This window comes from Protomyctophum parallelum (genome assembly GCF_964188405.1).
Source record: "Protomyctophum parallelum genome assembly, chromosome: 1".
Classification (NCBI taxonomy): Eukaryota; Metazoa; Chordata; class Actinopteri; order Myctophiformes; family Myctophidae; genus Protomyctophum; species Protomyctophum parallelum.
This window is the reverse complement of record NC_139697.1, coordinates 59,859,704-59,876,420: the sequence shown is the minus strand read 5'-3', so window position 1 is coordinate 59,876,420 and position 16,717 is coordinate 59,859,704. Positions and strand designations below refer to the sequence as shown.

The 16,717-nt window shown below is 45.8% G+C and overlaps 1 protein-coding gene across 1 annotated transcript in view; it reads right to left on the bottom strand.

Annotated features, from left to right (window-relative positions):
• Nucleotides 1-566: 566 nt before the first annotated feature.
• The window catches only part of LOC310873717 (glucocorticoid receptor-like), a gene marked incomplete at its 3' end in the record, with an annotated part of 111,752 nt that continues 95,601 nt past the window's right edge, over nucleotides 567-16,717 (bottom strand). The window contains 6 exon segments of the mRNA XM_083786266.1: nucleotides 567-719; nucleotides 1,636-1,793; nucleotides 5,345-5,475; nucleotides 6,588-6,732; nucleotides 10,751-10,826; nucleotides 10,829-11,052. Of these exon segments, the coding sequence (XP_083642392.1) occupies nucleotides 567-719; nucleotides 1,636-1,793; nucleotides 5,345-5,475; nucleotides 6,588-6,732; nucleotides 10,751-10,826; nucleotides 10,829-11,052 (887 nt within the window).

Below are 16,717 nucleotides of genomic sequence, written 5' to 3'. Positions count from 1 at the left end.
CTTGGTTACATTTGTCTTCCTGTTGCGGTGGTGCACCCTGGGAATTGAAGTTCACGGGGCGGGGGGTTGTACGCACAGTAGTTGCGCGCAGGTGTCACTGCCTAAGATGGCAGATAGATACAAGCTCACAAGAAGTTCAGTGAGCTTGTATATACGTCTCTGTCGGGTGGAAATATGTCCAAAAAAAACGCTTTACAGAATTAAAATTCAAAAAGCAGCAGATCCGCAAGCTCGAAGCTTGAAGACTGCTACGTTTGGTGCTGTTTGCGCGACGCTGTAGTGTGACACAAAACAAAGTCAGAATACGGAGAGAAGACGTTTCTGCCCGACACCCGCGCGCAACCTAGCATATAAAGCGGGCTTTGCGCAGCAGTAGCAGGAGGAGCCGTGGACGGTGTCTCTGGTGGAACGGACATGATGGAGGTGTTGTGGATATCTCTGAGTGGGTGGGCGGGGCTCGCTTGATTGACGGACGGTTGGCTTAGCAGGGGGGGGGGGGGGGTGTATATATTTTCTTTTAAGGCATTCACAGTTTTTTTTTTTTTTTTTTTTTTTTTTTAAGGCAGTCATTTCTGGTGAAACAGTAGTGGCTTGACACTCCCGTCTTTGAATTTTGGTATCTGGTTGGTGATGATCTCCGCCAGCATCTCGGGGAACTCCACGCTCAGCGACTTGTTCACGAAGATGTAGAAGCAGATCTGCAGGAGCCCCTCCACCATCTGGAGGATGCACACACACACACACACACACACACACACACACACACACACACACACACACACACACACAGTTTGAATGAATGCCGTTTTATTTAAACCGCTTCAGTTCATCTTTGAAGTTCTGTTGAAATTTGGATGATGGCATTGCGCAACACAGCTCAAATGCCATACACGCAAGCACACACACACACACACACACACACACACACACACACACACACACACACACACACACACACACACACACAGTAGATGTAATACATTCGGTTTCATCTTTGGCGTTTTGTTGAAATTTTAACGATGACATTGCACAATACAGCTCAACTAGAGAGAGAGGCAGAGAGAGAGAAAGAGAAAGAGAGGAAGAAAAGAGACAGACAGACAGACAGACAGACAGACAGACAGACAGACAGACAGACAGACAGACAGACAGACAGACAGACAGACAGACAGACAGACAGACAGACAGATGTGAATCGATGCCATACTCTAAAACCATGCACACAATGTTACAATGTGGAACATATTAGTTTACTTACGTATATTATGATCATGGATGACTATTGCTATGCATTTGATGTATTACCATGTGCCGTTCTTCAGGCTTACTGTTAAATCGCTCTGGATTAAGACCGCTAAATGCCTAAATTGTATATAGGGAGTGTATTCTGTGCACAAAACATGTACACAGAAAACATTGTGTGTGTGTGTGTGTGTGTGTGTGTGTGTGTGTGTGTGCGCGCGCGTGCGTGAGTGCGTGCATGTTTATAATCTTTTCCATGGACTCTAGTGGCTTGTCCGTACACAGTTGACATTTGTTTGTTTGTTTGTTTTTTATTTGTTGTGTGTGTGTGTCTGTGTGTGTGTGTGTGTGTGTGTGTGTGTGTGTGTGTGCGCGACTGTGCGTGCGTCTCACCTCCTGCATAGAGTCCAGTAGCTTGGTGAGCTGGTAGAAGCGTTGCCAGTTCTGGCTGGAGTTCTCCTCTCTCTTGACGATGGCCTTGCCCAGCTCCTTGATGTAGGACATCCTGATCTCATCAAACACCGCCTGGCTCTTCAGGCCGTCCTTTGGGACTGGAAGGAGGGAAAAGTACATTTTATCAGTGAGCTGTGAAGTAACAATGTACATTCAACTCAAGTACTGTACTCAAGTACAATTTTGAGGTACTTTTACTTTACTGGGCTATTTCCAATTTTCAGCACTTTTACTTCACTCTACGACAGTACATTTCAGAAGCAAATATTGTACTTTTACTCCACTACAATTATTTTAAATCTTGTGTTACTAGTTACTTTGTAGATTTTGATTATTATTACAAAATAATATACATTTTGGCCATTTAAAGATGGAGTGCCGTGATTTCTTTCGATCTTACAGGCAGAGCCACAAGTGGGGCAAGTTTCTTTTCACGACGCACAGGACCCTGATTTCATGTGACACATCTGAAGCAGGTGTACTGATGTCACGTGACACAGCTGAAGCATGTGTACTGATGTCATGTGACACTTGACTCGGTCAGTCGCTTCCCAAGTGAAAAGGCCATAAGAGGTCCTTGAGCAGTAAGACAATCCCCTGCTTTTCTCAATGAGCAGGTTGGTCGGTGCATGGTTTCCTCTGCCGTCGCTGTGTGAATATGTCTGACTGCAATGCACATAAATAATTAAATAAACATAAATGCACATTACACTCCAGAGTACGGACCACCAATTTTTATGGGTCGTGAGTAAATATCTCCTTTTTTCCGTTTCTCGTATATATATATATATATATATATATATATATATATATATATATTGAAGCCATACAAACAAATGCTGGTCTACTCTGCTTTAAGCAGACAGTTTGGCAGAAGTCTCCGCTCTGTTCTATTCTAAAACGCATATTTGGCTAGCAAGATGTATACAAAAATAGCCAACAAACTTCAGAGACCCAGCCACTTCTTGGCACGTGAAAGAGAATGCTTGCACAGTTGGGGCGTGAGGCTGGATTCACCACGTCCACGCGTTTAAAACATGGCCAAGCAGAAGCCCTGGCCTTCTGCCCGGGGCAATACCACCGTCAACCAGACCCCAGATTATGCAAAGCCACAGAGTGCAGCGCAGGGCTTAAAAACACTGTCGTATTTCCATAATCACATAGGCCTCTCTCTGCACTCCACGTTTGCGGATTTGGCTATTGAGACAGGGGCATGTGTGCGTGCAGTGTGTGTGTGTGTGTGTGTGTGTGTGTGTGTGTGTGTGTGTGTGTGTGTGTGTGTGTGTGTGTGTGTGTGTGTGTGTGTGTGTGTGTGTGTGTGTGTGTGTGCGTGCGTGCGTGCGTGCGTGCGTGCGTGTGTGTGTGTGCGTGCGTGCGTGCGTGTGTCTACTATCTCCGCAATATACTTTTATTACCCACAGTGGGGAAGCTGAGAGGGAGAGGGGAAACTACACAGATAGCACATTGTCACTGTCGGGCAGAAACCTTGTATGTCCACGGAAGTTATTATGTTAGTCACAAGCTCTTATTAACACTTTGCGCTGGTTAAACATTTTAAATATAAAATAAGAAAACCCACAGACTTAATTAACCACTTATTTTTTAATTATTTTTATCCCACAATTTTGTAACCCATTTTGCCAATTTCCTAAACTGTAATCCTGGGCGCTACTCTCCCTTTGCATACCTGGGGAGAGCCCTGAACTGAACTCATGCTTCCTTCAATGGTTGAGGTGCGAGCAGGCCGCTGCTTAGCACCTGACAGGGGGGGGAATTAGGACATAGCATGTGGAAGGAACACACTGTTCCAACCAGTTCCCCTCCATCAGTCTGACTATGGGGAGGCAGTATAGAAACCAGGATTATCCCATTCTGAACGGGCACCCATTTTGGTGTCAGCATCATGTTATGCTTTAGCTATTGAAAAATAGCAGATCTACAAGCTCATATCGCGCCACCGAGTGGCGCGATATGAGCTTGTAGGTCTGCTATTTTTGAAAAATCGAAGAGCGACTGACATTTTTAGAATCTGATCTCAGGTCAGAATGGGTTCATCAGACCAGTGTGTGTCCGGCGGAAACCTCGTATGAATCTGATCTCAGGTCAGAATGGGTTATGGCATGTTTTTTGTGAGGGTACCAACCCTAGGGGCCACGGCGGTGCCAACACAATATGTGTTTGGCCACGGCATCTCAAACTATTTTGTTCCAGGGCCCCACGTGATAAGATTTGAGTTAAAAAATATTGCACACACGTTTTCATGATTTTCCCAAAGTAGCAGATCTACAAGATTATAAAGTGGCACAAAGTGGCACGCCATGAGTCTGCTGTTTTTTGCATAGCCAAAGGAATCTAAAATTACACAGATGCTTTCTCGGTTTTAAATGGGTTAATTCTGGGATCCTGGGAAACAGGTAAAAAATAAAATAAAATAAAAGTAACAGTACAGTAAATTGCTACCCAGGTTATAAAAATACTGCACTACATGGAAATGTAATTTTCGTTTTAAAAAGACAAACAGATAGCATCTCAAATTAAGCAAATCAGTGGGAACAAGCTGCTGTAATTGGCGTAGGCAAATCCAAATTTCAGTCAGCCATGTTGAGCAGTTCATATTTATTTTCATGCAGTGTATTGTAGCATGTAGTCTAGCAAGAAAAAGAACAGCTCCTCACTGACAGGTGAGCCAGTAGGTTCAGGGGGGACAACACCCAAATGTGTATGGGGAGGAAATAAATGGCACAACCACTACATTGTGGAGAAAAGAGTGACGAAAAGCAAAACATTAATAATAGAAAACTAACAGCACTGCAGGGTTACAGCTGATATGAAAACAGCTTTAGATTGTAAAAGAACTCGCAGGACACGAATGCAGAGAGAAATACAGGTGCAAAATAAACCCAAAACAAAGAGGGAGGTACAAAGCACAGAGCAGCTGCTCCAGTACAATGCCGACACCAGGAGTAAAGACAATGGTTGGCCTGAACTTACAGAGGACCGCATGCACCGGAAACCAGCCCGTCTACTGTACGAGCTCACAGGATCTACTGTACGAGCTCAAAGGACATTGTGAGAAGATCGCACTCGTTCTGTCGGGGCAGAAACCTTTTATCTCCATATTTTGTGTTTTTTTTTTTTCATAGATTAACGCCCTACTTGATCGTCATACTACTCCAGCGTCACAAACGTAGCAGATCTACTACAGCATTAAAACGTAAACGTCGGCTAAGTTTTAACGACTTTATTATTGTTTATTTTTTTAACATAAATCTTCTCTTCTGGGGGTCCATGGCACAACACATTTTCAGATGGGGGGGGGGGCCGCAGCCAAAGATAATATTAATTTGGGGGTCCATGTGGAAAGCACTGACATAGACAGTAGACACATGGTGGTTACAGTACCAGTTGCCTGTGCTGAGCAGCACCAGGACCTTCATACACAGGTACTCGGTACCAGTTACAGTACCAGTTACAGTACCAGTTACAGTACCAGTTACCTGTGCTGAGCAGCACCAGGACCTTCATACACAGGTACTCAGTACCAGTTACAGTACCAGTTACAGTAGCAGTTACCTGTGCTGAGCAGCACCAGGACCTTCATACACAGGTACTCAGTACCAGTTACAGTACCAGTTACAGTAGCAGTTACCTGTGCTGAGCAGCAGCAGGACCTTCATACACAGGTACTCATCGTAGGAGACCTGCAGACGCACAAACTCATTGGAGATCTTCAGCATCTGTTCACACTGCTCCGTCATGTAGGGCAGCTTCATGCGCTCTCTGGGGAGAGGCAGGGAGAGAGAGAGAGAGAGAGAGAGAGAGAGAGGGAGAGAGAGAGAGAGAGAGAGAGAGAGAGAGAGAGGGAGAGAGAGAGAGAGAGAGAGAGAGAGAGAGAGAGAGAGAGAGAGAGAGAGAGAGGGAGAGAGAGAGAGAGAGAGAGAGAGAGAGAGAGAGAGAGAGAGAGAGAGAGAGAGAGAGAGAGAGAGAGAGAGAGAGAGAGAGAGAACCACAGTTAAAATAATAACACTTGTTTTGAGTAGAGATAGAGATGCAGAATATAATCGGTAGCCTATCGAAAGTGGCCATATCAGCTATATAAAAATGTCATGTCGGTATCGAATTGGTCTCAAAATAATCCAGATCATTTTCACTGATATTGATGACGCAATAATAAAGTGACCGTCAATGACTTGCAGAGTGCCTGTCTCTGTCTCCTTTAAGAGCGTCAGCTGTAACACTAAAATTATTTCGGTATCGGAATCGCCGATATGACCCCGCGAATAATCGGAGATCGATTATCGGTTCTAATTACAATAGCACGAGTGCTTACATAGACAATTGATGTGTGATTGAATTGTTCTGTTGTGTTGAAAGGTGTGCTTTTTGTTTTAGATAATTGTCACCCTGGTCGACTAAGCCGTCCGACTGGCTCAGGGGAGCGAGTCTCAGAAGCGTCGGACCGCCATCGGTTTGTTTGCGTGCGTGCTAGTCCCTCGCGCACCTGGCAGGAACGCAGCGGCTGCATTCTGCACGACTACTCTTACTTTTGGTACTTTAAGAACATTTTGATGCCAATATTTTAGTACTTTTACTTGATTACCGGACTTTTACTTGTAACTTTTACTTTCTATCAGGCAGAAAGTATTGGAAATTGGAAATACTAAAGTATGAATACTTCAAAATTGTACACTACTTGAGTAAATGTACTTAGCTACTTTCCACCACTGAGTTTGACGAAATTGAGTTTATTGTCATTGTCAGCAGCCGAGTTGGCTTTACTATAGGCTTACAGGTCTTTAAATAAATACTTTTTTTAAACGTCAATGGGAAAAAAATATGGGAAATGATCTTCCGGGCCGCTCTTCGACGCTCTATATCGGACGTATACGTACTTGTTGATGACGAGGTCGGGGGCGAAGCAGAGCATGCTGCCGTTGCACTGCTCGTAGGAGCGCCAGCCCAGGCTGAACGACATCAGGAAGAGCCACGAGCACTGTAGCAACGTCATCTGGTCGTCCAGGTGCAGGTTACGGAAGCCTGGACGCACACGCACGCACACGCACACACACACACACACACACACACACACACACACACACACACACACACACACACACACACACACACACACACACACACACACACACACACACGCACACACACACAATAAATGTAGTGGAGCGTAAAAAAAATCAGTATTCGTATTCAGTTGGCTCAGAGAGGCCTTCGTCATTGTACACATGCCCTTGGAGGATATTCCACTGAGTGCTGTGCTATCCTCTGTGAATATGAAGGGCAGAATATAGTAGTCGCTCACAGTATCGCACCAACAAAGACAGACCTACAGTACAGGGTCTGCCTTTAAAGGCAGACCTACAGGGTCTGCCTTTAAAGGCAGACCTACAGGGTCTGCCTTTAAAGACAGACCTACTGTAAGGTATCTTCAGTGATTTCAAATATCACTTTTTCTTTTTTTTTTTTATATATCTTTTTTATCCCACGATTTTGTAACCCATTTTTCACCCCTGTGTCAATCATCTAATGTGATCCTGGGCTCTACACACCCTCCGCCAACCTGGGGAGAGCAACGGACTTAACTCATGCTTCCTTCATGCTTGAGTGTCCAAGTTGCTCCTTTACACCTGACAGGGGGGGAGTTTCCCTGGTTGGAACACGTTATTCCAACCAGTTCCTTTCCCCTCCATCAGGCGCCCCGGCTGGCCAGGGGGAGGCAGTTTAGAGACCAGGATTACTGCATGTTTTTGTGAGGGTACCTACCCTAGGGGACACGGGGAGAACATGCAAACTCCACACAGAAAGGCCCTTTCGCCAACCCCGCCCTCGGGTATGGGCAATGATGACGCGGAGGAGGAAACACGCCGCCAGCACCCACAGCGTCCCGAGCGGGAATCGAACCCAGGACCTTCTAGCTGTGAGGCGACAGCACTACTAACTGTGCCACCGTGGCCGTGCCCCTTATCACTTTTATTTTTATGTGATAATCCTCCCTACTAGTGTGCTGACCATATACGGAGTTCCTCCCTGTCCCCAGTTCACCCTTGGGGTCAAAAAAGCTTAGGTTTCGTTTTTGGCTAGATTCATCCAATCAGGATAGAGAGGGCGTGCCGTGCCGTGCGGTGCGTGAGTGAGAGAGACACAGAGAGAGAGAGAGAGAGAGAGAGAGAGAGAGAATCATGTAAAGTAAATGGTCCAAACTGGATTTTAATTGTGTTCTAATATTTTGTTTTGTTTTGTTGAGACTTCAAACGAGGAAGTACAGTTAAAAAAATCCCCTCAGGTATTTAGGCTTCAAACCCACGAGGTTTAGAGTTATGCAAGTCGGCATTCCTTTTTCCTGCTTTCTGGGCAGCCTGCCAGACACTCGGGACCACACTCACGCTGCACGCATGCGCGCACATACTCACGCACGCACGCAGGATTGTGAGGGGGTCAGACTAGAAACCCAATGTCATAGCTGTCATCACTCAAGCCTGATATGGTTGCGGTCGGGGTGGACAAACCTCATCGTTATGTCCAACACCGTTTTTGCTTTTCAGGATTCAAATGCAAAAATAGCAGATCTACAAGCTCAGAATGCATTAGCTTGTAGATATGCTATTTTAACTGCTTTTGTACGACGACAATGTAGTGTGACAAAGTAGGGCATTCATATATTTTAAGAAATATAAATAGAAAGTTAAAATAATACATAAGCCCGACAGCGACGATATACTTAGTTGCGCGGTGGTGTTAGCAAGCTAGCCTTTATTGATCACATTGGGAAAGGAATGTGTCATGGCAGTACCACAGTTATGAAATAATGTATACAACTACTACTCAGAAACTACAGGTCGCCTCACTCCCAGTGTGTTATTGCGACTGTAGGTCACATTTACTATAAAAACCTGCATTTCCGTGTGTCACGTCACGCCTCCATATATATGGTCATGCCTCGTGACATCACACATCCATATATGGTCATGCCTCGTGACGTCACACCTCTATATATGGTCACGCCACGTGACATCACGCTTCCATCTCCATATATGGAGCTTCTATATGTTTCCATTCCATATGTTGATCCTTCCCCACCCGTCCTTCCTCTCCGATGCCTCCCTTTTGACTGATACTGATACCTGTCCATTTCAACTCTAGACGGGCTCGCCCTAGCCCTGGAACATGACTCTCGTATTCATACGAGAGTCATGACGTAACTTCACCCTGGTTTTTGCGAACGCTACATTTACAAATAATTAAAATATATAAACATTCGCATTTCAAATATAAAGTACTCACAAAGTGTCCCACGGGTGTTAGTTAGTAGCAGCGCCAGCAATTAGAATTTCTGCATCCCGCGTTGTTTAATAAAAAGCATTTTTATCCGAGCTGTTATTTTGCCATTGGTTTTCAACTACGCGCCCCTATCGGTCGGGAGGAGGGTGGCACTCTGTGTGTTCGATATAGGTAGGCTGACCGCCCTGCCAATACAGACTAATAGGCGAGTGCGCTCCCGGTGTGCAACTGTGGATTTCCCAAACAAACCCTGTTTGAAAAAAGTAGCCGGGGAGCTCGGACAAAAATGCTTTTTATTAAACAACGCGGGACGCAGCAATTCTAATCGCTGGCGCTGCTACTAACGAACACCTGTGGGACACTTTGTGAGTACTTTATATTTGAAATCTGAATGTTTATATATACGGAAATCTTGTAAATGCAGCGAGCGCAAAAAACAGGGCAAGGTTACTGCATGACTGTCATGATAATCATCATGGCAGTCATGTTCCAGGGCTAGGCTCGCCCCAAAGTTATTAGTGCAGCCACGGCGGCAGCCTGCGAAAACTAACGTTCTCAACAGGCCCAAAACTTAAGGCCCGGCCCTACCTGACCTCATCAAACCATACTCAATACAGTTATGGCCAATACAGTATGGCCAGTACAGAATTCATTCCATATGTTGATCTGACCTACCATGCCAAAGCGCCAGCGCTCGCCCAGCAGTCTTCCGTCACCCATGGAGACCCCTAAAGCGCGAGGTCGCTTCTCTCCCTCAGGGTGAGAAGCGACCCGTTAATAGCAGCCTGTTAATACCCGTTAGCTCATATGTTGTATGAGCTATTAACAGGTACGACTAACGGCCTTCTCTCAAAAGTACAACCATAGCTACAACTAACTTCACTCAGGGGAGGAAAAGCAGGACCTTTGTATGAAGGGGACATGTTGGCCTCCATGACAGGCTAGTTAGTAGAACGCTGGTGGTTTCTGTCCCAGTTAGAGGCTACATCAGGGCACTGCGGCTCCCAGGGAATACTTGGGGTGATTAAACCACATCATGTGCCTCCTTTCCCAAGATTAGAACATAGCTACGGTTGAACAGGTCAAATTCTTTACTCTTTCCCCCCACCACCGCCGCCATCCCAGAGAGACTTCCGTAAAATGTTGACTACTGTTACTTTGCTTTAAAATAAGAAAAAGAGTGTCTGTTCAGCGACATTGAGCCTCAGTGCATTTTCAGGTCAGGATACCAATTTCATCCAATCAGGATACAAAACTCAGTCCGAGTACAGATTTGGAATTGGAAGTGATGACAATGAGCAGACAACATTTTAACTTGAAAGCTCGGGGGGGGGGGGGGGGTTTCGAAACCACCGCGGTGCAAATTTCCGGCTTTGTCGCAAAAGTATAGGAGATCGGAAACAGTCGAGTAAAGTACAAATACCTCAAAATTGCACTTAACCCATTCTGACCGGGCACCCATTTTGGTGTCAGCATCATGTTATGCTTTAGCTATTGAAAAATAGCAGATCTACAAGCTCATATCGCGCCACCGAGTGGCGCGATACGAGCTTGTAGGTCTGCTATTTTTGAAAAAACCGAAGAGCGACTGACATTTCTAGAATCTGATCTCAGGTCAGAATGGGTTTAATCAGACCCAGTGTGTGTCCCAGCGGGAAACCTCGTGTGAATCTGATCTCAGGTCAGAATGGGTTAAGTAGAGTACTTATGCAAATGCATCTATATTGTGTTACTGTCCACCACGGACGGGCTGCTGCTTTACCTGGCAGCGACTTGGCCCACTTGACGGCCGAGATGACCTGCTGGCCGCCCAGCCTGTTGAGCGTGGTCATGAGAGCCGCGTGGAGGTGTCGGGCAGCGTGCTGTCGTAGCCCGAGTAGATGATCTCGGGCTCGATGGCCTTGAGCAGGGACAGCATGGTGGGCACCAGCTGGGGCATGGACTTGGGGATGACCGGCAGGACCATGCTGGTGTTGTTGCTGCTGGTGGCCGCCGCGGCGGCGGCCTCCGGCGAGCTCGTCGTCTGCTGCACCTTCAGCTTGATCAGCTTCTTGTTTTTCCTGGCTGGAATATAGACAGACACACGTACACACACACACACACACACACACACGAGGTCACATGTTGGAGCGTTTAGCACCACTCAATAAAGATGAAAATACATTATCGTACGTCGTAGCATTTCCGGCCAATCACAATCGGCGTCATTCCGGCGGTCTGGCGGTCTGCCGGTGGCACGTCATCATCAGATCTCGTCGCCATAAGTCATCGTCAAGGCACTGCTCATTCACACTGGGTGTGATTTTTGCTATATCATATATAAGGCTGTCACGATTCTCGATTCGTATCGAATCGAAATTGACTTTCGATACAGTGTATCGAAATCACCAGCCTTATTTATTGCATGCGCACGGCCGTCCGTTTATTCACCCCGGAAACATGACCGTGAACAAGCCTCTGTTCTTTAACTACATAGAAATGTCTATTTGTACGTCTCTAAATGTTTTGATGAATTGAACAATGTGGACCCTGTTATAAACAAGGGTAATGCTTAATTGGGTCGTCCACTCACAGTTAACAGTCTCTGTATTGAGTTTGTGCTTGAAATGTACTGTAATTCTACAAACTGTTAATAAATATTTCAATCAATCAATCAATAAAAAAAAACCATGTGAACCATGGCTAGCATAGGAGTTACCAGCTAGCGCCCCTCAAAAACAACTAGAGGCAAAAACAAAAGCTAGTGGGTAGCGCCCAGCCGCCCCTCAAAAACAATGTTTTATTGCTTAATCTTTTGCAGTCACTATTCATTGATTCACTGGCACACCTTTGAAACAAATGTTTCTCACTGTTATATTGAATATTGATTGATGCGATGAAAATGTGATTAATTGAGATTCATTAATTATAAGGCCTCTAATTAATTAGATTTACATTTTTAATCGAGTCCCAGCCCTATAATTAACGTTTTATTTTATTTTGTTACTTAGAGTAGAGCTTAACAATAATGTTGTCATCTATCTCATATCATCTTAACCCAATACCCATCAGGATTAATTAATTAATTCACCTCGTACTGCCAGGATATTCCCCCTTTCAACCCTTATTTTGAAGAGCCTAAACCCGTGACCAGATGTTACAAATGTTACTACTACTGTGTGTGTTGTCGCATCCTCTCCCGGTCCGATGATTAGCGAGGAGAAAGCCTCATCGCGAGGATCACAGCGTCGGCTATGGGCCGTGGAATTAACCTTGTTTTGACCAGAAATGCCATGGGACAAGGAATCGGAGACAACAACAGCTAGCAACCCAATGCAAATGTGAGTAGCATTACGAGTTGATCGATCAAAAAAAAAGAAGAAAAGCACTAGGAATACACAGTTACACACTGGTTTGACACTCTGCACTCGGCAGCCTTTGTAAACCATGTTGAGCTGTGAAGTCTGTGAACTTAATTCTTTCTGTGCCGCTAGCTGTTGGCATAAATCCCAGACAGTTCCCAGTGCCACCATCAGCATCCACTTTAAGAGAAGGAGTTTGGGCCTGAGCCGTGGCTCAGCGGTCCAGGCACCTCGGGTTCAACTCCCGATCCCGACGGCCTTTACTGCATGTAACCCCCCCCCCCATCTCCCTCCCCATTTCCTGTCAGCCTACTGTCTGTCCCTCCATAAAAAATATAAAATAAAGGCGAAAGCCACAAAAAAAAGATTACGAAAAAATGAAAAGTTTGCCCGCCCCCCCCCCCCACGCCACACACACTTTGCTATCATTAGCGCAAGCGCACACTGTTTACCTGTCATCAGAAACGTTTATGTGGTACAAAGTCACAAATGACATCCGAACTTTGGATGGCAGAAGATCCACCAGAAGGACAGCTCTCCAAAATTCTGAGTTATGGAGGTTTGAAAAATCCTGCTTTGAATTGAGGTAAACTGAGAAAGGTTTTAACGTCCCATAGCTGGTGGTGACGGGGCAATGCCATAGCCACCGGACCAATGTTAACCCATTCTGAACGGGAACCCATTTTGGTGTCAGCATCATGTTATGCTTTAGCTATTGAAAAATAGCAGATCTACAAGCTCATAGCGCGCCACCGAGTGGCGCGCTACGAGCTTGTAGGTCTGCTATTTTTTGAAAAATCGAAGAGCGACTGACATTTTTAGAATCTGATCTCAGGTCAGAATGGGTTCATCAGGACCAGTGTGTGTCCGGCGGAAACCTCGTGTGAATCTGATCTCAGGTCAGAATGGGGTAAAAGCTGCCGTGGGGCTCGCTCAACAACGTCCCCTAGCGGCGGGGTCTGTATATATACGGACCTGCCGCGAAAAATAACGAAGGTTTGTTCTTACTCGATGCATGTGCGCGCACGCTCCTGAAAACCCTCTGGCAGGACGCCATATGGCACTACTGCATTCAACAATGGGCAATGCAACACAGCAAAAGACGTCAGGCTTTGTTTGTTGACGGACAGAACATTCTTGTTCGTTTTGAACAGTACAGAACAACAACAAACCGTTTTTCGCCAAATACTGTATGGATTTCATTGCCATCTTTTCAACGTTAAAAGAAAAAGAAAAAGTCCTGTAGGGAGTTGGGGGGGGAAAAAATTTCCCCATATACATCATCTCTCTCTCTCATTATCGCTCTCTTTCTTTCTCTCTCTCTCTCTTAATTCCCTCTGCTACAGTCTCTATGGCAACTATAAGAGCCTTTCTGGTGGGAGTCTAGGTGAGGTTGTCTGCTGGTGCACCGACGTCCATCACGCACACACACGTTCCCTCATTTGTATTGCTATATACTTGCGTGAGGGCATCAAAAGTTTATGACAGTGATTTCTTAGCATTTTTACCATTGTTAACCCGAACCCCATAAAGCTGAAAAGAGCACATCTACGTAAGGTCACTTACACAGGCATGCATATAACGCCCCGACCCTAACCTAGTATAGAAAGATAGGCGCGCGCACACACACACACACACACACACACACACACACACACACACACACACACACACACACACACACACACACACACACACACACACACACACACACACACACACACACACACACACACACACACACACACACACACAGCCTTTGTTGTCCTCACTCAGCAGAGCGCTGATTTGTACAAACTAATCATTGCAATTTCATGTCCGGGTTTCAGAATAGTTAGGTAACCCGTAACAGAATAGAAATCCCATCCAACCAACAGAGCTCTCTAGCTTCAGTAAACAGCCAGCAGTGAGGGTACTGTACGTGTGAGGTGAGGCTTGAGTAAACAGCCTGCAGTGAAGGTACTGTATACGTGTGAGGTGAGGCCACCACTCTCTCTCTCTGTTCACCTCACTCCACATTAGTGAACTCTGGACTTCCTGGCTCCGTGCCTGTGTACGTATGTGAATATAAACACGCTCACATGCGTCGTTTTGTGCCACACACTCTCTGCTCCCGTTTGGAAATAAAAGGCTAACGAGACACAATTATGATAATTTTGATTAGGGCACTGCAACTATAGGTTATTGAATAATCAAGAAGCATGTTTTAGAAAATATATATATCGGTTGTTTGTGTTTTTGTATCAGCGAATCAAAGCAAAACAACTAGAATTGGGGGGGGGGGGGGGGGTTAAGTCTGATTAACCACTTCAGCCACATCTTACACTCGTATCGTACAACGGTGTCAAATAAAAAATTACAAAAATAGCAGAGCTTGTAAATATGCTATTTTCAGTTTTTGAAAATGTTTTTGAAAAAATAAAAAATATATAATAATCACACCCATGTGGAGTGAGGGGCTTATGGTGTAAAATAGACACTATGGGCCAGGTTCACGAAGGAAATTTACGAACAGGTGTAAATGAAGTGCATAATGAGAGTGTAATCCGTCCGATCAATCTCAAAAGAAGATTAAAGAGGCCATAACATCAACCTGCCAGGAAGTGCTTGGACCAAAGAAGAGCCAGCAGAAAGAATGGATATCAGCAGAAACACTACTAAAGGTCCTGGAGAGGAGACAGAAGAAGTCCGACATCAACAACTGCCGAACACGGTCAAGCAAGACGAAAGCCCAGAAAGAGTACACGGAGACCAACAAACAGGTGAAGAAAAGTGCCAGAAAAGACAAAAGGGACTACACCGACAGCCTGGCAAAAGAAGCCGAAGAGGCAGCTGCGAAAGGAAACATGGCGGAGCTGTACAACACCACCAAGAAACTGTCAGGAAAGAGGAGCCAACCAGAGCGACCAGTGAAAGACAAGGAGGGAAATAAGAGCAAAGAACCACAACAACAACAACAGGAAAGATGGGCAGAGTACTTTGAGGAGCTTCTAAATCGGCCCGACACCACCTAACCCGCTGGATATACAAGCAGCAGAGACAAACCACAGATGCTTCTGTAGAGACGTTACACCCACTGTTCAAGGAGATCTGGGAGAAAGGGGAAATTCCAACCGACTGGAAGGAAGGATACCTGGTCAAGCTCCCCAAGAAAGGAGACCTCAGTCAGTGCCATAACTACAGAGGAATCATGCTGTCAGTGCCAGGAAAGATCTTTAACAGGATTCTCCTGGACCGAATAAAGAAAGCGGCGGACCCGCTACTAAGAGACCATCAAGCAGGCTTCCGGCAGAATAGATCCTGTGTTGACCAAATTACAACTCTCCGTATCATAGTTGAGCAAGCAGTGGAATGGAACTCTCCACTCGACATAAACTTTATAGATTACGAGAAGGCGTTTGATAGTGTTGACAGAGACACCCTCTGGAAACTGCTCAGACACTATGGCATCCCAGAAAAACTGGTCAACCTGATAAGGAACTCCTACGAAGGGATGACACGCAGAGTCATCCATGGAGGTCAGCTCACTCGAAGCTTCCACATGAAGACTGGAGTCAGACAGGGCTGTCTACTGTCCCCTTTCCTCTTCCTCTTATCCATCGATTGGATAATGAGGGTGGAGTCAGACAGGGCTGTCTACTGTCCCCTTTCCTCTTCCTCTTATCCATCGATTGGATAATGAGGGTGGAGTCAGACAGGGCTGTCTACTGTCCCCTTTCCTCTTCCTCTTATCCATCGATTGGATAATGAGGGTGGAGTCAGACAGGGCTGTCTACTGTCCCCTTTCCTCTTCCTCTCATCCATCGATTGGATAATGAGGGTCACAACAACACACAGGAGGAACGGGATCCAGTGGACAATGACATCACAGCTCGATTACCTAGACGTTGCGGACGACATCGCTCCGCTCTCACATATTCAAAAGCAGATGCAAGAGAAGATGAGAGTGCTGGCAGACACCTCATCACAAATTGGCCTCACCATCCATAAAGGAAAGACAAAAGTCCTCAAGGTCAACACAACACACAGAGATCCTGCAGTGACACTAGAGGGGACAGCACTTGAGGAAGTAAAAGCCTTCACATACTTAGGCAGCGTCATAGACAGTCAGGGCGGCACGGATGCAGACGTCAGAGCCAGAATCGGCAAGGCAAGAGCCGCATTCATCCAACTCAAGACCATTTGGAGCTCGACGCAAATCAGCCAGCGGACAAAGCTCAGACTCTTCAGCTCAAACGTCAAGCCAGTACTATTGTACGGATCAGAGACGTGGAGGACAACAAAGGCAACAACAACGAAGGTGCAAACTTTCATCAACAGCTGCCTGAGGAGAATTCTGAGCATCCGCCGGCCAGACACCATCAGCAATAACGACCTCTGGCAGAGAG